Source organism: Oncorhynchus gorbuscha, linkage group LG19 (genome assembly GCF_021184085.1).
Source record: "Oncorhynchus gorbuscha isolate QuinsamMale2020 ecotype Even-year linkage group LG19, OgorEven_v1.0, whole genome shotgun sequence".
Classification (NCBI taxonomy): Eukaryota; Metazoa; Chordata; class Actinopteri; order Salmoniformes; family Salmonidae; genus Oncorhynchus; species Oncorhynchus gorbuscha.
Window position 1 is genome coordinate 47,882,033 of NC_060191.1, and position 23,712 is coordinate 47,905,744.

Consider the following 23,712-nt stretch of genomic DNA (forward strand, 5'->3'; position numbering starts at 1 on the left):
GTGTGTGTGTGTGTGTGTGTGTGTGTGTGTGTGTGTGTGTGTGTGTGTGTGTGTGTGTGTGTGTGTGTGTGTGTGTGTGTGTGTGTGTGTGTGTGTGTGTGTGTGTGTGTGTTATTGCAGGTGTAGAGAAATGCTTGTGTTCAAGATGCTCTTGATGGTGCAGCTGTAGAACTTTGAGGATCTGAGGGCCCATGCCCTTAGTGATGTGGACACCAAGGAACTTGACGCTATCAACCTGCTCCACTACAGCCCTGTCGATGTGAATGGGGCGTGCTTAGCCCTCTGTTTTCTGTCGTCCCCGATCAGCTCCTTTGTCTTATTGACTTTGAGGAAGAGGTTGTTATCCTGGCACCACACGGCCAGGTCTCTGACCTCCTCTCCACAGGTTGCCTCAACGTCTTCGGTGACCCGGCCTACGACCGTTGTGTCATCTGCAAACCTAATGATGGTGCTGGAGTCGTGTGCGGCCACGCAGTTGTGGGTGAACAGGACGTACAGCAGGGGGAAAATAACGCATCCCTGAGGGGCACCTGTGTTGAGGGTCAGCGTGGCGGAATTATTTTTTATTTTACCATCATTTACCTAGGCAAGTCACTTAAGAACAAATTCTTATTTTCAATGACGGCCTAGGAACAGTGGGTTAACTGCCATGTTCAGGGGCAGAACGACAAATTTGTACCTTGTTGGATGTGTTGCTGCCTACACTTACCACCTTGGGGCGGCCAGTCAGGGACTCCAGGATAAAGTTGGTGTTCAGCCCCAGGGACCTTAGCTTAGGGATGAGCTTTGAGGGCACTATGGTGTTGAACGCTGAGCTGTAGTCAATGAACAGCATTCTCACGTAGGTGTTCATTTCATCCAATTGGGAAAGAGCAGTGTGTAGTGCAATAGAAATTGCGTAATCTGTGGATCTGTTGGTGCGGTATGAGAATTGGTGTGGCTCCAGGGTGTCTGGGATGATGGTGTTGATGTGACCAGCATTTCAATGCATTTCATGGCTACAAATGCGAGTGCTTCGAGGCGGTACTCATTTAGGCAGGTTACCTTGGCAATCAGGGTCACAGAGACTATGGTGGTCTGATTGAAACAAGTAGGTATTACATACAGTGAGGGAGAGTTCGAAATTGTCAGTGAAGACTACACTGCCTTTGCTTCCATTAATGGACAGACTAATCTTTCAATAGGAACAAGAGAAATCAAATGTTATTGGTCCCATACACATGGTTAGCAGATGTGATTGCAAGTGTAGCGAAATGCTTATGCTTCTAGATCCGACAGTATCTAACAGGTAATATCTAACAACTTCCACAACAAAACCTAATACCGAACAACTTCCACAACACAACCTAATACACAGAATCTAGTAAAGGGAAGGGATAAGAATATATAAGTATAAAACATATGAGCAGTGACAGAGCGGCTAAGATGCAATAGATAGTGAAGGATACAGTATACACATATGAGATGTGTAATGCGAAATATGTAAACATTCTTAAAGTGGCCAATGATATCAAGTCTGTAGGTAGGCAGCCACCACTCTGTTAAACAGCCACCAGCCAGCACAATCTAATGGCCTTGAGATAAAAAGCTGTTTTACAGCTTTTTTGTTCTGCTGGCATTGAGCAGGAGAGTGCTGAGAACACACCCTGTGTGGCCCCAGTGTTCAGGCTCAGCGGAGAAGAGATGTTGTTTCCTACCTTCACCTAGGGACAGCCCGTCAGGAAGTCCAGGACCCAGTAGCACAGGGAGGGGGTCGAGACCCAGGGTCTCAAGCTTAATGATGAGTTTGGAGGATATTTATGGTGAACGCTGAGCTGTAGTCAATGAACAGCATTCTTACATAGGTATTCCTCTTGTCCAGATGGGATAGGGCAGTGTGATTGCAATAGCGTCGTCTGTGGACCTATTGGGGCGGTAAGCAAATTGAAGAGGGTCTAGGGTGACAGGTAGGATGGAGGTGATATGGTCCTTGACTAGTCTCTCAAAGCACTTCATGATGACAGAAGTGGTGGCTACGGGGTGAGTCATTTAGTTCAGTTACCTTAGCTTTCTTGAGAACAGGAACAAAGGTGGCCATTCTCGAAGCATGTGGGGACAGCAGACTGGGATAGGGATTGGTTGAATATGTCCATAAACACACCAGCCAGATGGTCTGCTCTGAGGATGGCAGCCTTGTGATGGTTAACACGTTTGAATGTTTCTCACGTTGGCCACGGAGAAGGAGAGCCCAGTCTCTGGTAGTGGGCCACTTCGGTGGCACTGTACTGTCCTCAAAGCGTGCAAAGAAGTTGTTTAATTTGTTTGGAAGCACGGGGTTAATGTCCGCGACGGGGCTGGTTTTCTTTTTGTAATCCGTGATTGTCAGTAGACCCTGCCACATACGTTTCGTGTTTGAGACATTGAATTGTGACTGCACTTTGTCTCTATACTGATACTTTGCTTGTTTGATTGCCTTAGACGGAATTACTACACTGTTTGTATTCGGCCATATTTCCACTCGCCTTGCAATGATTAAATGCGGTGGTACGTGCTTTCAGTTTTGCGCAAATGCTGCCATCAATCCACAGTTTCTGGTTAGGGAAGGTTTTAATAGTCACAGTGAGTACAACATTTCCTATGCACTCGCTCACCGAGTCAATGTATACGTCAATGTTATTATCGGAGGATACCCGGAACATATCCTAGTCCACGTGATCGAAGCAATCTTGAAGTCTGGAATCCGATTAGTCAGACCAGCGTTGGATAGACCTAAACACGGGCGCTTTCTGTTTCAGTTTCTGCCTATAGGAGGGGAGCGGAAGTTAGAGTAGCAATGGTGGAGCGTGTTACTCGCTCGTGTACAGCAATCGATATGCTTATAGAATTTAGGTAGCCTTGTTCTCAAATTAGCTTTGTTAAAATCCCTAGCTACAATAAATGCAGCCTCAGGATATATGGTTCCAGTTTGCATAAAGTCCAGTGAAGTTCCTTATTGGCCGTCTTGGTATCAGCTTGTTGGCGGATGCACACGGCTGTGACGATAACCGAGGATAGTTATCGTGTGAGATAATACGGTCGGCATTTGATTGTGACGAATTCTAGGTCAGGTGAACAAGAGGACTTGAGTTCCTGTATGTTGTTACAATTACACCATGAGTCATTAATCATGAAACATACACCCCAGCCCTTCTTCTTACTGCAGAGATGTTGATTCCTGTCGGTGTGATGCACTGAAAATCCTGTTGGCTGTATGGACTCCGACAACATGTCCCCAGTTACTCTGTGTCACAGAAACATGGCTATGTTACAATCCCAGATATCTCTTTGGAAAGAAACTCGACCTGATTTCGTCTACTTTGTTAACTAGGGACTCGACATTAGCTAGTAATATACTCGGAAGCGGTGGGTGGTGTGAGCACATTCGAAGCCTCACTAGAAATCCACTCCGGCACCCTCTCCTCCGGCAGCGTTGTTTTGGGTTGGCCTCTAGAATCAGTTCAAATGCCCTGGGAAGAGCAGACAAAGGATCCGCTTTGGGTAAGTCATATTCCTGGTCGTAGTGCTGTTTGTGCTGATAAGTTGACGTCTCTCTGATATCCAATAGTTCTTCCCGGTTGTATGAAATAGCACAATGATTTCTGGGCTAACAATGTAAGTAATAATACGTATAAAAAACAAAATACTGCACAGTGTCCTAAGGACTAGATGCAAAGCTGCCATCTCTATCGGCACCATCTTGCAGGGATGATTCAGATGGTGAAATGTGCAGATAGTAGAAGCAACTGTATGACCTCCATCACTTATGGTGTAAACCACATCTTACTTCATCTATCACTTTACAACATTTAAAATGTCACTATGCTGAGGTGACTGATATTCATCTCCAGTGTATGTGCCTGCCTTCCTGTGTGTGTGCGCGTGTGTTAAAGGTCATATAGGCCACTGGGGGAGCACACAATCAAACTTCATGTTTTACGAACGGTGAAGAAAATCAGTGTGTCCTGCACTTCAAAGTGAGCGTTTAAAAATCTCTCATTTTAGAACCTCTCAGACAAGCCCTGGGTCAGAGGGTCAAGCCGTAAACGTGTCACGCCTCGCTAGCGTGACGTTAGTTAGTTACCAACCACTCCGAGGTAATGCCTGTATCCAAAATGGCACCCTATTCCGTTTATAGTGCACTACTTCTGACCAGGGCCCATAGGGCTAGGGATCTGGTCAAAAGTAATGCACTATAAAGAGAAAAGGGTGCCATTTGGGACAGACAGAAAATGCCATCATCGTACGACCGGCGTCTGTCACACGGTGACTGTGTTTTGGCCGGAGGACGATGACTAACAGAAAAGGGTGTTGTGAAGGATTAAAGAACCCTGAAAATCCAAACAAGCTCTGTGTTGGCTTGTAATAGCACAGAGGAAGTAACTATTTTCAACAGTGAATTAACAGTTTCCCCTTGAACCTTGTTTTGCCCTGCGCTGCAGCCTCAATGTGGGCCAGAAACCAGATGACTAGTTGACTGTTGGATCCACAATGAACCACCAAGCCAGCTATGCAGGTCACCAGGAGAAATCAGCATCCCCACTAACAGACCAACAGTCAAGTGTTGATGTTTCATGACTTGGACTGTTTGACCCCAGCTACAAACACAAGGGCGCATGCACAAACACATACACACACAGATGCAAGTGGACACACACACACTCAATGAACCACGGGAGTGGACACACACTTCACTAACCTCTATTATCTATATTTTTCTGCATTTTGCTCCTGTTGAATGGAATAGTAGTGGATTCAGTACAGCAGAACTTCTCCTTCAACTCCAGGAGTGTTAGGACTGAAATGTGTCAGACATTGACAGAAGCACAGCAGAGCGAGGCCATTCTTGTCTACAGTCAGACACTGACCCCAAATCAACCAGACTCAATGACCACAGACAACTAGTCTACTAAAACCATACACACACCAGTTTAAAACAAACACATTGGTTTACAGTACATGAAACATCTACTGCAACAATCAAATATGTACAGTATCATTGATGTCTAAGCATTTGAGCAACAGAGCACTCGTGAGCTATTTTAGTAACTACGTCTAAAGCTAAGCTATACGACTGATATGCGAATAGAAGTTTACAACGATTGTCAAACAGTCCTTCACATTGTTACATGGACATTATTAGGGACAATAAAAGTAGGGACATTAGGGAGAATAAAATAATAATGTGTTTTTAACTGTCTTGCCTAGTTAAATAAAGGTTAAATGTAAATAAATAAAACAATGGCTCTGCTCTGCTCCCTGACCCGAGACAGTTATACATGGGGTTAGGGCCGGGTTGGGCCTGCTTTTCATCAATAACTAAGGCACGGGTAGGGCTCAGGTATCACTAAATTGATCACCAACATTTTGAAGCTCAGCCATTTGCTCGTGCTCTGCTGAGCAGTACAGTCATATCTGACTAGGATCATAACACGGTGTCAGAAATACTTCAACCTCATCAAATACAAGAGAGATTATTTTAAAGAAAATAATTATGTTCCTTGAGTTTTGGGATGCGGGCAGGGCCAGGCCTTAAATTCGGAAGAAGCAAATTGGGCCTGGGTAGGGCCTGAACATTGCGGGCATGAGTAGGGCTCGGGCTTCAAATTCATGCCGATGCAGGGTGTCGTGTAAAAATCTTCCCAGTGTGAAATAGTTTCCAATCGTTCGGATTGTGGCGTCATGTTGTAATATTTCTCACAGCGTGAAAATGTTCCCACAAACTCAGCCATCCACATAAAGCGATGCAGGTGCAATTAATCAAGCTGGGAGAAATATTACAGTATGACCTCAAAATCACAACACAAATCAGAATGATTGGAAACTATTTCACACTGGGAAGATGTTTTACATGACACAGGGCTCTTAATTGAATACACATCAGGTCATCCATTCCTCTGAGGATCCACTGGCAAAGGTCAAAGGTCAAGGGTTAAAACAGGACTTAAGGAGAATAAATAGCAGGATTCCATATTTAAACAGAGAGAGAGGGAGAGAAAAAAGCCCAATTGTATCCTTCTATTTTTAAAGTGGCCTGGCAGCTCTGAAGGATGTGTACTTTTCCTAGTTCCTTCCCCAAAATCAATGTGTTGTCACAGGGGACAATCAGAGGGCAGCTGTTGTGGCTAGCCTGACTGATTCATTACCCATGTTTCTGACGCCCAGATTCAAGACCAAGAAACAACCTGTTCACAAAACAGACAGAACACAAGCAAAGTTTTTTGGGGTCCGCGCAAACAGGATGAATCATCTAGCCTCATCACTCGGAAACAGACTAAAATGACAAGATCGGCGTTGCAAAGCAACACAACAGGATGCTGCCAAATCATTCTGAAACTCATGCAACAAACTTCAGACTGATGGGAAAACAGTTACAGTCAAGGTCACTGAGTCAAAATGCAAGCAAGATCTACCGCTCAGATTTTGACTTAAACATTGAGGACTTAAAAAACGTAAGCCTATGCAACATTAAACAAGTAAAAATAGTTATGTAGCATTTAGGTCTGTGCAGTAGGCTATAGGCCCAATACATTATATCACTGCAACTCATGTGAAACTCATGCACCGATTCATTTCGTTACTCCTATGACCAGAGAAATATTCCTCGGTATTAAGACAAGCTGCTAATAATAACACAGGCTTATGGAACACTTGGATACAGTCATTGATTACAGCTTCAGTGCTGGTTGTAGAGTTTTTTATTTTATTTATTTCACCTTTATTTAACCAGGTAGGCTAGTTGAGAACAAGTTCTCATTTGCAACTGCGACCTGGCCAAGATAAAGCATAGCAGTGTGAACAGACAACACAGAGTTACACATGGAATAAACAATTAACAAGTCAATAACACAGTAGAAAAAATGGGCAGTCTATATACAATGTGTGCAAAAGGCATGAGGAGGTAGGCGAATAATACAGTTTTGCAGATTAACACTGGAGTGATAAATGATCAGATGGTCATGTACAGGTAGAGATATTGGTGTGCAAAAGAGCAGAAAAATAAATAAATAAAAACAGTATAAAAAACAGTATGGGAATGAGGTAGGTGAAAATGGGTGGGCTATTTTCCTATAGACTATGTACAGCTGCAGCGATCGGTTAGCTGCTCGGATAGCTGATGTTTGAAGTTGGTGAGGGAGATAAAAGTCTCCAACTTCAGCGATTTTTGCAATTCGTTCCAGTCACAGGCAGCAGAGTACTGGAACGAAAGGCGGCCAAATGATGTGTTGGCTTTAGGGATGATCAGTGAGATACACCTGCTGGAGCGCGTGCTACGGATGGGTGTTGCCATCGTGACCAGTGAACTGAGATAAGGCGGAGCTTTACCTAGCATGGACTTGTAGATGACCTGGAGCCAGTGGGTCTGGCGACGAATATGTAGTGAGGGCCAGCCGACTAGAGCATACAAGTCGCAGTGGTGGGTGGTATAAGGTGCTTTAGTAACAAAACGGATGGCACTGTGATAGACTGCATCCAGTTTGCTGAGTAGAGTGTTGGAAGCCATTTTGTAGATGACATCGCCGAAGTCGAAGATCGGTAGGATAGTCAGAGTGAGTGGAAGTAGAGAGAACATGCATTTTATGGTTTATAAAAGTGTTGAACAATATATTGACAGAGCAGAGGTCATGACCCCCCCCCCCCCACACACACACACAAACAGACTGCAAGGAAATGACACACACACACACACCATGCAAAGAAAACCCAGCCCCCAGAGTCCTGGCTAACATTATCACAGCCTCCCGAGGTCAATAAAAATGAACAGATACGCTATAAATAACGAAGTCGTGAAAACCGATTGCTCAAACAGTAGTATTTTTGTCTTTCTTCACGCTGTAACATTTATATAGCCATCTGCCACCCCTTGGGGGGCAGCATGCACGTGCACACGCACACATACACAGGTATCAGTGAAGAGACTGATACCTAATTGTTGACAGGAGTGATTTGTGAGTCTCTTGCTTCTCTCTCCCTCCAATGCTGCTACAAGAGCTAAACTCCCTCTTTTACTTCCTCTGTCCCTCCTCTTTCTCCTTCCTCTCTTTCCATCTCCTTCTCTCCACTTTATCTCTCGAGATCCTGCACGAGACAAGTGGCGGCAGTACATTCCTTGGGCTTGACGTCACTCTGGCTTGAACGTCCTTCTAACATTGTTTAAGTGATCTGCCAGTGGTCATTAATGCAGAGGCTGGGGGAGAGAAGCCACACAAACAGAGTAGTGGGTAGGTGAGTAGGACTAGTGAGTAGGACTAGAGGACCAAAGGGTGAGGTTCTGGGGCTGGCAACAGGCTAGGAAGGGAGAGGGGAATTCAGGGCACCACGGCTGGAGAGAGTGGGAGAGAGGGGAGAGATGGATGACTAAAGCCCTGACAGTGAGAGGCAGGGAGGGAGGGCAAACTGAGAAGTTCTGCAAACAGCATCGACCCTGAACTGTGATTTTTCTCTGTGAACTTGCTGATGAGTATATGTCGACAGGTGTGTGTTTGCGTATGAGTGGGTGTGTGTGCCAGCCAGGCGGCTCTAGGGGTGTTTGACCAACAGGACCAAGGCTGTAACAGACAGGTCATAGTCCCCAGCAGAACAAGGTCTACTCAGGTGACAGCCAGTCAGCGGTTGTTGTCACTTACTGGAAGTGGAGCCGCCGCTGTCTGAAGAGTTGTGTGCTGCCACACCCACCATCAGCTCTAGCCACACGTTGAGTATTGTGGGGTTTTATGTTTAGATGTTGCTCTGTGCGTGTGCATCTGTGTGCCCTCTATCCTTACCGTGTAGTGGGGACCCCGAGGGGCTGCTGGAGAGCCCGGGGATGGGGCTGCATCTTCCTCCTCCAGCCTGCTTGCTGTTCAGTTCATTCTCTATCTCCTCAAGCCCTGCACTCTTCTGGAAGCGAGACATGCGGTTGACCACGCGGGGGGACACGTGTGTTCGGGCGCAGGGCGCGCCACCATAGGGGTTGATGGGAAAGACGTGGGAGGTGCCACGCAGTGTGCTGATCACCACCCAGCGACTGTCCTGGCTGAAACAGATGTCCTGGACCTGGGGAAGGCGGGGGGGAGCGAGAGAGAGAGCGAGGGAAGGAGTGGTGGAGAGGGAAGGTGGAGAGAGATAGCGTTTTAGATAGAGAATGCTGATCAGCCAGTCATACAGTGACAGTAACACAATGTAGTAGTAAGGCTGTTGACCATTGAGCAAAAAATTGCATTTCCCCATACAAAACCTTAACGTTCTCAAATAGATGTTGAACTGACCAGTGAACAGAAAATATAAGATGGGTTGTTGAGGGTTTGGTGGTAATGCATTTTTTAAGCCTTTGGTAAAGACAGCCCAACAGTCTGTCTGTCTGCAGAAGACAATGAAGGTATTTCTCTCAGTCTGTGGCCTCTAGAGCTACACACACAGCCTGCTCACAGAGGACACACTCCAACAGATAGTTGTGTAGATGCTATATCAGACATGCTACAGAGACGAGAGACCGAGATAGAGCAACAGAGAGACAGAGAGAGATGGAAAGCTGGAAAGAGGAAGACAGGGGGAGAGAGGGACAGACAGTATCCATCATCGGAAAAAAGATATGGTGTATGTCTTCCACTGTGAGCGCTGTCTACCTGTATGTTTCATCTGTGGCCATGGCACAGGTTGGCTGGGTAATTGTCCTCAGCAATGACAGTTAATGAGGCATGCTGCACATACCAGACACAAACCAGTTCCTATAAAAAGCTAAGGATGGAGGGGTAGTTTCACCTGAGCTCTGCCTAGATGGGGAAGGGTTACATTCTTGATCTGGATAATATTGTCCTCTCCTCATATGTTGTAGGAGACAAACTCTCCAACAACAGCAGAAGTAGGGTGAAGTTTCTCAGACCAGAAGTGTGGATGGGTGAGATGAGCAGACTTGTTGTGGTAGAGAGGATTCGCAGTGGAGATGTCACACACAGACAGAAGTGTTCAAAGTGTCTCGTCTCTATCAGTAACACTGATAAATCAGATTAGAGCTACTGTCACTTAGCAGGAACTACAATGGAATGACAGGAATCCTGAGAGAGAGATTATCTGCAAAGACTTGAACTATTTGCACATATGACATTTGAAATGTCTTTATTCTTCTGGAACTTTTGTGAGTGTAATGTTTACTGTTAATTTTGATTGTTTATTTCCCTTTTGTTTATTATCTACTTCACTTGCTTTGTCATATGTTGGTATATGTTGGCGGCAGGTAGCCTAGTGGTTAGAGCATTGGACAAGTAACTGAAAGGTTGCAAGATTAAATCCCTGAGCCAACGAGGTAAAAATCTGTCATTCTGCCCCTGAACAAGGCAGTTAACCCACTGTTCCTTGGCCGTCATTGATAATAAGAATGTGTTCTGAACTGAAATTAAATTAAAGGTAAAATAAAATATATGTTTCCCATGCCAATAAAGCCCTGAAATTGAAATTGAATGCAATTGAATTGTGAGAGAGAGAAAGTGGAGAGAGAGAAACGTTGAAAGGAACAAACCCCAAAAGAGGGGAAACGGTGCAGAAAACAATGGAAAGCTAAGAACAAAACAGACACCCAAAGCAAGAAGAAGTGACCAGACAAAACACCCTGACCTGCCTGGTCATTGAGTGTACTCCAGTTTAAACTAGTTTCAAACCTCCTAGCACCCTATTACTGAGAAACGCTCCTGTTGCTATCAGAGCCATGCCTGTTTACCTGGGCTGACTCTGGGTCAGTGTTGGGAGTGTGTTTGGTGAGCGAGCCCAGCCCAGTCAGTCAGCCCAGCCAGATAAGAGCTGTGTCCACCCACCTGGCTACAGCACCATTATCACTTACGGCCTTGTTTGCTATGTAGGAGATAACCTCTGTGCCCAACAGCCTGCTCTCTCTCTCTGCTGCAATCTCTACAGTGTTTACAACAGCAGGATCAAAGCTAGTAACACACAGCCAGGCAGCAGGACCTGCCGTTATAAGTCACACATTAACCAGCCCATTACAATCATCTAGACGCCAAATCTGTGTGTGTGTGTGTGTGTGTGTGTGTGTGTGTGTGTGTGTGTGTGTGTGTGTGTGTGTGTGTGTGTGTGTGTGTGTGTGTGTGTGTGTGTGTGTGTGTGTGTGTGTGTGTGTGTGTGTGTGTGTGTGTGTGTGTGTGTGCGGAGGAGTTTGCGTGGGTGTGTGTAGATGTATGTATGCGTGTTCGCGCGCAAGGTCGAAGCAAAGCTTAGTGCTCTGGTCCAAACATGACACTAGCAGGACAGGCAGCTAGGACCCAAGCTCTCCACAGATAAATATTAGTTCTGCTAAAGCAAATAGAACATCACAAGTTACCAACTAAACACACTTCTGGCCCCGGAACGGCTGCTAAGCTAAACATATGAGAGTACATTAACAAGCGAAGAAATATCCATAGAAAGACTAAATGGGGCAAAAATACCAACAAAAATAGTTGGTATCCTACACACCAATAGACCTAAATATGAAATAGTTTAATCTCCAAACTCCACTGAGCACCTGTGATACTGGAGACATGGCCCGACTGGAGAGAACACACTAGGGTAACTAGTGTGGGGAACTAATCCTACAACTCGGATTGCCTGAAGTGCTGCTTCTGTGAACTGTGATTCTATATAACAGGCCTGCATGCTGAAGAGGGAGAATACAGGATGCTGCGACCCTTGACTTGGGTCCAATAAATCTCCTTACATGCCACTGAGGCTGTCCATGTGTGCACGTGCATGTGTGTGAGTGACGGAGTGTGTGTGCGCCATAAGCGAGGCCTCAGCTGACATAGTGGCAGCAGCAGCGTGCCACAACTTCAGAGGGAAAGCTTAAAATGGTGGCCATTCCTCAAATGAGGCTCTGCACAACCTCACAATGCGATTAGTCGGGAAGAGGGGAGGAAAGTGTCATGTCAAAAGGGACTCATCCCTCCTAACATCGCACGATATTAGATTTTCACCAGAGAGAGAGAGAGAAAGCACTGTTAGCTAGGGACAAGAAGAAAAAAATGCAGCCGCCTTTATTGAATGAGGCATAGTGAATGTTGTTTGAAACTCGCCATGCCCTATTTGTCTTACAAATTGTCTCAGCTTTTGAAAATGTGTTTGCTTTGGACGGGGATGAATTGATTGGCTGGAAGGCTGTGATTCCACAGCTGTGAGGAATCTGGTGCTGCAGTCAAGTGAGAGGCAATGAGGCCTTGCTTGTTTCTAAATCATCCTTCACATCATTTACAGAGCTCCCTGGGTCACACCGCACCCTGTTTGGGTTCTTATCCACTCACACGCAAGCAAGCACGCACGCACACAAAGCACTCAACTCACATCATCTACCCTAATAGTGTTTTATCCTTTCTAACAATGTCATGAGGAAATTACGTTTGAGCTTTAGTGGTCACACACGTGACTCGTTTCAGGAAACTTGTTAAATTGTTAAAATTACTAGCCTAGTTGGTTTAGCAAGGGGAAAAGCCAGGAACCTTCCCACTAGCCATGATTGGCTGTGATAATGGATGGGCTGGACATGCCAAGAGATGACTTTGGATTGGTCTGCCATGTAGCATGCTTCTGCCTATAACAATGGGCTGCTCAGTATGTATAGGGAATCCTTTCTAAGGCAGCGTTTTTGAAAGATATCATGAAGAACTGTGTTGCTCTCCACATTTTGAAGGAAGATTTTGAAATCAGTGGAATGTCCAGTGGAAGCAGAGTATGATAGATAAAGAAATTGACTAAATTTTGGCATTTGATATGCAGAGGGATATGCAGAGGGAGTCGAGAAGAGAACACACAGAAAGCTGTTTTACATCTTCAAACTAAGGGCAACCATGCCATCCCTGGCAGAGAGGGAGAAGTGTTCATCCATGTATAGGGGTAACAGAGTCTAGCTAGATACATTTTCAGATATTCTACATTTCTCATTTTGTCAGAGTCTTTAAAGTGGACTGTTAGCTATCTAGCTAACGTTAGCTGGCTGGCTCGCTAGCTAACGTGTATGATCTGTGTAATAATATTATTCGTATCTCAGAGCCATTTGCATTGCAAGTTATAGCCTAACGTTAGCTAGCTAGGTAACATTGAACCTAGTTGGTTAGCTACCTGCAGATTCATGCAGGGTAGTAATGTTATGAGTTGGGATTATGGTTCATTGTTTAGCTAGCTAGCTACATGTCTTAACGAAATACCCCACTATGCAAGTAACCATTTCACTGTACTGTTTATTACACCTTCTGTATCCTGTGCACACTCACACGTAAGCTATTTTCTGTTATTCTGTAATTAGTGTGCCATTAACGTATAAATAATTGTGTTTTGAGTTTATTTTCCTGTAATAATGAATAAAAATATGCTAAAGTAATATGATATGGTCATTATTTGAACTTCGGTTCTAGCTTGTTGGCTAGCTAGCTACCATTACGTTAGCTAGCTAGCCAACAAGCTAGAACCGAACCAAAACATTGTTTAGAAAGATGCTTTCAGTTGCCTGGTATGCTAGATTGAGATATACTAAATACATTTTTCAATGGATGGGTTTGTTGGTGTTAAAACACACCAGTTATGCTATTTTGGACCACCAGGCTGTTTATGTCATGCATGTGAATCCTTAAAGTGATGGGTGAGGCTAAGGCTTAAGAGGGTGTGAATGATACTGAATGGGTGTAGACAAAGAAGAGCTCTCCACTAAGTGTACCAAAATATTCAAGGGCAATTTTCTCAAAAGTGGGGTAACAAGTTTAACAAACTCTGAGTCCCTACTTTTATCCAATCTAAAAAATAAAAAACATTTTACTACACAAGACCAAGTCTAGCAGGTCAGACACATGCACACCGTTTCCCCTGTGTACTACTGGAACCAGTATGCTACAGATCTGTGTCTGATCAGAGCCATAAAAACTACTCTTCCTTTCAGCTGTACAGTCTGATGAAGCCCAGTGTTGTCTATTTGACAGTGTTTAGACACAACACAGGCAGACATACAGTACAGAGGATCAAAGGCTTGGTTTAGATGCTATTGCCAGAGCGCAGTAAACAGCTAGGGGTGGATCTGTTCAGAAACCATCTCAATGTTAAATTACTAAAACGTTTATTATTTACAGGGGATAAGTATGCCAAAATCAAATGATTTCAGAGCTGTCAGTGAGTGCATGATGAATATTAGGTGTGTATACACAGTAGGTGTGTGTGTGTGTGTGTTACCTTGGCCTCAGTCTCTCCGCGGTGCAGTGTGTAGAGGTGGTGGACAGCAGACTGATTGGAGGCCCAGGGGTGTGTGAGGACATGGAAGACATGGAAGTCATGGCCCAGGGTGTCTGCAGTCACCAGCAGCATACCTGGAGACAGAGCCACAACATGGAGTTTAACACACACACTGTAATACATAACCATTGGTAGAGCACTATTCTTGATATCCAAGAGTTATTTCAGGAGGATTTACTATATTGCGCATAACAGTTTAATTTCCAACAGTCATAAAAATCAGCACCAAACCCAGTATGAAATATTTCAGAATATTATCCAGACCAGTACTGTACTGGCCAATACAGAGATGAAATGTTCTGTAGAAATCACAAATGTCAGTCGTTGATATTTATTAGTACTCATACAAAGCAATAGAAGAGAAACCTTTCCGTCAAAAACTGGGCATATGTATTTAGTTGTTAATGAAACGTTTGAACTATGTAGAACCCGACAGCTCCTTCAAAATGGGACTTACAAGTTCTCCCACTTAAAAAGATGAGTCCTGTAATTTTCATCATTGGTACACTTCAACTATGACAGACAAAATGAGGGAAAAAATTTCAGAAAATCACATTGTAGGATTTTTTAATGAATTTATTTGCAAATTATGGTGGAACATAAGTATTTGGTCAATAACAAAAGTTTCTCAATACTTTGTTATATACCCTTTGTTGGCAATGACAGAGGTCAAACTTTTTCTGTAAGTCTTTCCTCACACTGTTGCTGGTATTTTGGCCCATTCCTCCATGTAGATCTCCTCTAGAGCAGTGATGTTTTGGGGCTGTTGCTGGGCAACACGGACTGAGCAACAATTCCCTCCAAATATTTTCTATGGGGTTGAGATCTGGAGACTGGCTAGGCCACTCCAGGACCGTGAAATGCTTCTTACGAAGCCACTCCTTCGTTGCCCGGGCCCAGCCACGTTTCACCTTCAATGCCCTTGCTGATGGAAGGAGGTTTTCACTCAAAATCTCACGATACATGGCCCCATTCATTCCTTCCTTTACACGGATCAGTCGTCCTGGTCCCTTTGCAGAAAAACAGCCCCAAAGCATGATGTTTCCACCCCCATGCTTCACAGTAGGTATGGTGTTCTTTGGATGCAACTCAGTATTCTTTGTCCTCCAAACACGACGAGTTGAGTTTTTACCAAAAAGTTATATTTTGGTTTCATCTGACCATATGACATTCTCCCAATCTTCTTCTGGATCATCCAAATGCTCTCTAGCAAACTTCAGACGGGCCTTGACATGTACTGGCTTAAGCAGGGTACACGTCTGGCACTGCAGGATTTGAGTCCCTGGCGGCGTAGTGTGTTACTGATGGTAGGCTTTGTTACTTTGGTCTCAGCTCTCTGCAGGTCATTTACTAGGTCCCCCCGTGTGTTTCTGGGATTTTTGCTCACCGTTCTTGTGATCATTTTGACCCCACGGTGTGAGATCTTGCGTGCAGCCCCAGATCGAGGGAGATTATCAGTAGTCTTGTATGTCTTCCATTTCCTAATAATTGCTCCCACAGTTGATTTCTTCAAACCAAGCTGCTTACCTATTGCAGATTCAGTCTTCCCAGCCTGGTGTAGGTCTACAATTTTGTTTCTGGTGTCCTTTGACAGCTCGTTGGTCTTGGCCATAATGGAGTTTGGAGTGTGACTGTTTGAGGTGTCTTTTATACTGATAAGTTCAAACAGGTGCCATTAATACAGGTAACGAGTTGAGGACAGAGGAGCCTCTTAAAGAAGAAGTTACACGTCTGTGAGAGCCAGAAATCTTGCTTGTTTGCAGGTGACCAAATACTTATTTTCCACCATCATTTGCAAATAAATTCATTAAAACTCCTACAATGTGATTTTCTGGAATTATTTTTCTCATTTTGTCTGTCATAGTTGAAGTTTACCTATGATGAAAATTACAGGCCTCTCTCATATTTTTAAGTGGGAGAACTTGCACAATTGGTGGCTGACTAAATTATTTTTTGCCCCACTGTACGTGCCACCATGCTGGTACAAACAAACAAACCACCCTATTAAAAATACAGACCATATATCGTTGGTCACTGTTGGAAAACGCTTGCTTATACCCCACATTATAATTTGTTCTCCAGTCACAACCATAGCATTATAACTATGTCTTTTTCTAGGGACTGGGAGGAGTGTGTGTCCGTGTCCTAACACACGACCACAGCCCAGTTCATGTGTAACCTCCGATGACAGGTCCATTCATTTCTAGACGTTTTATTTGAAGTTTGTCAAACTGCAGAAAGTATGTCTTTACTGTAAACAACACACTCAACAAACCACACAAGAACAAGTCCAGAACCCAGGCAGCGCAGGACAGAGCCTTCACATTTCTACCAAAAACATAAAAGTGCAATAACTCAAAATGTTAGCCCTTCAGCAGAAACTAAAAAGTGTGTGATCTGAGAAATTGTGCTGAATGTTTTACTTCTAAGCCTCCAAATCCGAAGCCTCACAGACATAATTTAACAGGAGAATAATTTGTGATTTTCTGCGGAGGTTGAAATAAGTTTGTAATTAGTAGGCCGTCTTTATTGGGTGGTAAAAGAGGAGGATGGAAGGGGACGAGATTAAAATAATCCAGTGACAGATGCAAGAGGGATGAAGAAGAAAAAGGAATGTCGGCTAGATGCGCTCACATACACTGCTTTTAGACCTCACAGATTGCTTCCCAAATGGCATCCTATTTCCTATAAAGTGCCCAACTTTGACTAGGGCCCAGTGAATAGGGTGCCATCAGGATGGAGCCAGTTTCCACGTTTGTCCAACAGCAGCCATGTAATAGGGCAAGGTACAGAGGTGAGGAGAAGGGACACAGTAAGAGTGATGGGAGTCGAAGAGAAGGGGTCAAAGTGGGGGATATTGGAAGGAAAGAAAAAACATAAAACCAGAGCAGGCAAGGCATTAGACGGTGGTTTAGCTATTTATGCTGTATCAAAACTAAAGACCAAACCAAACCTGGAAGCGCAGGGCCTTGGGTCTTAGCATAAACTAAACCCACGCCCCAAATGAGGTGCCAAGCCACAAGAACCCTTTGCGTCAACTGGGAATACATGGAAAAGAAGGGCCTTCTAATTATAGAGTCTGGAAACGGAAGTGAAGGGTGATTAGGAGTTAAGGCGCTGTGCTCTGTTTATCTGGGAGCTTCCTCTCTCCCTCACCCAGCCACCCTCTTCTCCCTCCTTTCTTCTTCTGCCTCCTGGCCCAAGCCGCCCAGCGCGACGCCCTCCCTCGCTCCCTCCCTCCCTGGCTGGCTCGCCACAGGATTTGACAAATGAGGCTTGCAGAGGCTGGCCAGGACATGACTTCTTGCTGATGGTACACTCTGTACACTCGGCCGGTGTGGAAGCGCCCAGGGTTGGGGCTTTTGTGGCCTTGTTGAAATACAGGCCCTCGCCGAGAGGCGTCAGTTGGTTAGGCCGCGGGAAGCCCAAATTAAAAAGCAGTGTTCCTAGTCGGCGGTGTGAGAGCAGCCTGCTGCCGCTGGAAACCGGAATCTGTTGGAGCTCCGTCTGACACGTCCTATTTATAAACCCCTCAACCTCCCCATTCTCTGGGCATCAGTGTTATTTACAACATTCTGTATGAAAACGGGCTGTCTGTCCTGGAACACACAAACACACAGCAACTGTTCGGAGAGAAAACCTCTAACTTGCCATGTGTATGAGACGTGCGTCTGCGTGGAAGGGCGCTGCCTGGCTGAGAGTAAGCGCGTTATAAAAGAATTTCCATAAATATCATCTCCCCCTTTCACGCTCCCTCTTCATTGGAAAGAAGGACTGTGCCCCAAAACTTCTCGTATTGTTCTGTCACGTCACAAAAAGTATAAACAGAAAACATCTGCTCAATCCCATTAATAGTGCAAGGACGTTTCATTTCCAAAGTGGCTAGGGCTCTTTTTTCTGGACAAAAGCAGATGAGGAGAGAGACGGAGGGCAGTCAGTGATGATGTCTCCCACTTGGCAGCACAAAGGGCTGCAACTAAAATAGTTCCCTCTCTAATTAACAACACTTGGCTCCAGAACCTTTGAAAACAGGGAAATGTCAAATTATAACCATGTGGAGCTAGAAAATGTTAAGAAGAGAGAGGACACTGGGGAATCGGGTCTGGTCTGCTCTGGTGTAGGAGATGAATACACTTCTGAGCAAATGAGCAAAACACTCAAATGAGAGAGTATGCATCATATGGAGTCTTTTGTCTTCAGGGCTGGCGGTGGGGCTGGTTATGAGAGACGGCCAGGCAGTGTGTGTGTACGTGTGTGTGCATTTGTCTGTGCATGTGTGTATTTGTGTGTGACTAAGTATGTGTGTGGTGTGTCAGTTAATGACTGTGTGTGGGTTTGTCAGTGTATGTGTGTACTGTGTGCCCGTGTGTGGCGGTCTCTCTCGGCTGCGTCCGTGCTGGGCTTTTCAAGGTGTTTATGATAGCGGTGGAAAACACACAGGGGCGCAGTAAAAACTAAAGTGGGCCCCGGCATGACAGACCGACATCAAAGCTGCACACTCAGACCAGACCGGCCAGAACTCACTGGGTCCTGAGGCCAGCCTCCCTACAGCCCTCCCTCCATTTCTGTCTCTACCTCTCCCTCTCTCTCCCTCACCGCCCCACATCAAGATAACCAGGATAGGAGGTGGAGGGGGATGGGAGGCTAATACTCACACAAAGGGTCACCATGCGGTCAATAAGTTGTCAATGTTTTACAGGCGAAAAGTGAAATCTTCTGAAGCTTAACCTGTTCAATTCCATCATAGTCAATTGGGTCCTTTTTGAATGAACTCTTTCACTGAGCCTGTTGCTGTTCATGTTGTATTGAGTGGCACAGGGCTTGGCATCGTGACTGGGCTATGAATCACACTAAAAGCTCCATGGAGGGATGAAGGGATAGTGGCATGAAGGAATAAAGGGATTGGCTGAGTGTCTCCAAATGAAACGCCGTCTCTGCCCTCCGTGACCAGTGGGATGACCAGTGGGATGACCAGTGAGATGACCAGTGGGATGACCAGTGGGATGACCACTGAGATGACCACTGGGATGACCACTGGGATGACCACTGGGATGACCAGTGGGATGACCAGTGGGATGACCACTGGGATGACCACTGGGATGACCACTGGGATGACCAGTGCAGATTCCATCAGGCTGACGGGAAAGGTGGAGGGAGGAACATGGTGAGAGGCCTGGCACTCACCACCACCGGGAATGCCTTATAGTATTATGTAGTTGGGTAAGGAGCTTTATTTGTGTTGGGTACTAGGAAGGGTTATTGTCTGTGTTCCAAATGCACCTTATTCCTAACATAGTGCACTACGTTTGACCAGAGCCCAGGGAATGAAATTAGAAAAATATAATTTTGCAAAAGACTTGAGAGGGTATCGCGTGCTGAGTTTAAAGCTCTGACAGAAGATACAATTGTTGACCATTGTGATTGTTTTTAATGTAACTATTGTATTGTGCTCGTGTGGACTACTTCCTGCCGACCTCTTGCAAGGTCCCCCTGGCAAAAGATTTCTAACCTTAACGTTCCGTTCCTGGGTAAATAAAGGTAAAATAAATATTAGTGCACTATCCAGGTTGTATCACAACAGGCTGAGACTGGGAGTCCCTTAGGGCGGAGCACAATTGGCCCAGCATCGTCCAGGTTTGGCTGGGGTAGGCGTCATTGTAAATAATAATTTGTTCTTAACTGACTTGCCTAGTTAAATAAAGGTTTAATAAAAATAGGGAATAGGGTGCCATTTGAGATGCACAGAGTCGACCAGAGGAGATGAGACCAGAGCATGGCACAGTGCGACACTGCTGTGGCCGCTCTGGCTTGGACTGGTTTCTCCAACACTCTTAACTCCATAAACCACATCCATAATCCAACCAATAGGCGGAGGAGGGAGGGAGAGATGGAGGGAGAAAGAGAGGGAGGAAAATAGTTATGGTTCATTTGATCTACGGTGGAGTGAAACAGAGGAGTGTGTTTCTTTCTGCTTCCCAGCCAGACCACCAGCGAGCTGTGCAGCTCTCGCTCTCTCTCAGATAGGAATAGATTGAAAATGGATGACTAACCATCGCCAACAGGCTGCAATTAGCTTAATATTAAGATGGTTGACTCTTTCTTCCTGTTCTTAACAAGGTGAAACCTGCCGCTTTCAAGTCACACCGACTCACAGAGGGAGGAGTGTGCCGCCTGCGGTCAAGTTCATGAAGCGTGGCGGGGGCAGAAGTGAGATGTTGGAGTTAGCCAGCGTACCAAATGGAACCTAACTCCCTATAGAGTGCACTTCTTTTGACCAGGATTTTGGTCAAAAGCAGTGCACTATGTAGGGAATAATGTGCTATTTGAGCCAAATCCTTATTCCGCCAGACCACTCTGTTCAACTAAAAGAACTCAAACTATTGCCACAATTATGGAATGCTTGCATATCACACTTTCCTCCACAAATGAAGAGACGTTAGCGCCTTCTGTTAGTGTGCTGAATGCACTGCAAATTCAATCATTCTCAATCCATCGTCAGCGCATGGAACATTTACATCTTGGTACTCCCCTTCTCCAGCCTAAATGAAACGTTTGCACCTTCTGTCTACCACAAACACGAAACATTCCTGAATCCATCATGACTAAACCTCACTTCATGGTTCATTAATAAGCCTATGGGCCCTGGTCTAAAGTGGTGCACTATATAGGGAATAGGGTGTCATTTGGGGGACACCCTTATAATTTTAATCCTGCTTCTCTCATGGTTTGGGTCATAACAGGCAGACAGATAAAACACATTCTCCCAGCAGCTAAGAGCAGGCAATAACAGCAGCCTTTTGTTGTCATGTTTAAAAGCCCCAAACGAATTGGTCAGACTCTGCAGATAAAGAGAGGGGGACTGTGGAGGGAGGGAAGGAGAGAGTACTGATGAGAAGCTTTAATCAGTTTCTCTGCAAACAGACAGCGGGCTGTAATCTCTAACCTCCATTTAAATGTTGTCTTTTATTTCTCAGAGTGTTTCTAATGAATCCCCTCAAACATTCGCTACCGCAGATAAGGTGTCACGCTGGTCTGTGGTGCCTGCCGGTGACGGAAGGGGGTTTGGAAGGGAGAGGCTCTTCGAACAATTTGTGTCTTTGTTTAATGGATCTTGTGAACACAGCGCCAAATACAGTATGTCCACAAAGTGGACTTAAATTCTGTGAAACATAAAGCCCCAAATCAAATCAGAGTGGACAGATCAGGACCTCCCCACCACACTATAAAAAGTTCCACAGCGTTGCGTGTTGTTGTGTGTGTGTGTGGAAGAGCCTGAGGTGCCTGGACTGTGTGGGATGGGGGGTTTGGAGCGGGGTCTGAAGTCTCCACTGAGACCTTGAGCACGGTTGGTCTCTGGCCTAGCCAAGCCCGCTCTCTTTTCCCCTCTCTCTTTTCCTCTCCATCTCTATTTCTCTCTTTCTTTTGCGCTTCCTCTCTCTGATCTCCTTGAGGTTTTATAGCCCAGGTCTGAGGCCCTGACTTCCCAAGACGGTGCAGATGCTTTTTACTACCTAGTATGGAAACACCATAAAAATAGCTGCAGTGGGCAGGCAGGCGAACAGGCAGGCAGGCGGGCAGGCAGGCGAACAGGCAGGCAGGCAGGCAGGCAGGCAGGCGAGCAGGCAGGCAGGCAGGCAGGCAGGCAGGCGAGCAGGCAGGCGTGCAGGCGGACAGGCAGGCGAGCAGGCGGCTAGGCAGGCGAGCAGGCAGAAGAGCAGGCAGACAGGCAGAAGAGCAGGCAGACAGGCAGGCAGACAGGCAGACAGGCAGGCAGACAGGCAGCGGTGGTTTTCCAGCGTTTTGGACAAACAGTAGGAGAGTGTCAGCGAGGTCGACGTCCGACTGGCCATACAGATGACTGCACTAAAGGGAGGTCGACGTCCAACTGGCCATACAGATGACTGCACTAAAGGGAGGTCGACGTCCAACTGGCCATACAGATGACTGCACTAAAGGGAGGTCGACGTCCAACTGGCCATACAGATGACTGCACTAAAGTCGACGTCCAACTGGCCATACAGATGACTGCAGTTAAGGGAGGTCGTCAACTGGCCATACAGATGACTGCACTAAAGGGAGGTCGACGTCCAACTGGCCATACAGATGACTGCACTAAAGGGAACGTCCAACTGGGCATACAGATGACTGTCGACGTCCAACTGGCCATACAGATGACTGCACTAAAGGGAGGTCGTCCAACTGGGCATACAGATGACTGCACGTCCAACTGGCCATACAGATGACTAAAGGGAGGCCATCCAACTGGCCACAGATGACTGCACTAAAGGGAGGTCGACGTCCAACTGGCCATACAGATGACTGCACTAAAGTCGACGTCCAACTGGCCATACAGATGACTGCAGTAAAGGGAGGTCGACGTCCAACTGGCCATACAGATGACTGCACTAAAGGGAGGTCGACGTCCAACTGGCCATACAGATGACTGCACTAAAGGGAGGTCGACGTCCAACTGGCCATACAGATGACTGCACTAAAGTCGACGTCCAACTGGCCATACAGATGACTGCACTAAAGGGAGGTCGACGTCCAACTGGCCATACAGATGACTGCACTAAAGGGAGGTCGACGTCCAACTGGCCATACAGATGACTGCACTAAAGGGAGGTCGACGTCCAACTGGCCATACAGATGACTGCACTAAAGTCGACGTCCAACTGGCCATACAGATGACTGCACTAAAGGGAGGTCGACGTCCAACTGGCCATACAGATGACTGCACTAAAGGGAGGTCGACGTCCAACTGGCCATACAGATGACTGCACTAAAGGGAGGTCGACGTCCAACTGGGCATACAGATGACTGCACTAAAGTCGACGTCCAACTGGCCATACAGATGACTGCACTAAAGGGAGGTCGACGTCCAACTGGCCATACAGATGACTGCACTAAAGGGAGGTCGACGTCCAACTGGCCATACAGATGACTGCACTAAAGGGAGGTCGACGTCCAACTGGCCATACAGATGACTGCACTAAAGGAAGGTCGACGTCCAACTGGCCATACAGATGACTGCACTAAAGGGAGGTCGACGTCCAACTGGCCATACAGATGACTGCACTAAAGGGAGGTCGACGTCCAACTGGCCATACAGATGACTGCACTAAAGGGAGGTCGACGTCCAACTGACCATACAGATGACTGCACTAAAGGGAGGTCGACGTCCAACTGGCCATACAGATGACTGCACTAAAGGGAGGTCGACGTCCAACTGGCCATACAGATGACTGCACTGGCCAACTGGCCATACAGATGACTGCACTAAAGGGAGGTCGACGTCCAACTGGCCATACAGATGACTGCACTAAAGGGAGGTCGACGTCCAACTGGCCATACAGATGACTGCACTAAAGGGAGGTCGAGGTCCAACTGGCCATACAGATGACTGCACTAAAGGGAGGTCGAGGTCCAACTGGCCATACAGATGACTGCACTAAAGGGAGG

The 23,712-nt window shown here is 46.0% G+C and overlaps 1 protein-coding gene across 6 annotated transcripts in view; it reads right to left on the bottom strand.

The window, feature by feature from the left end:
- LOC124005537 (BCAS3 microtubule associated cell migration factor-like) overlaps positions 1-23,712 on the bottom strand; it is a 368,286-nt gene that overhangs the window by 281,010 nt on the left and 63,564 nt on the right. For all 6 annotated transcript variants that reach the window (XM_046314898.1, XM_046314900.1, XM_046314901.1 and 3 more), the window contains exons 14-15: positions 14,191-14,324; positions 8,781-9,051 (exon numbers count right to left, since the gene is read on the bottom strand). In XM_046314898.1, the coding sequence (XP_046170854.1) occupies positions 8,781-9,051; positions 14,191-14,324 (405 nt within the window). The remainder of the gene's footprint in view (positions 1-8,780; positions 9,052-14,190; positions 14,325-23,712) is intronic.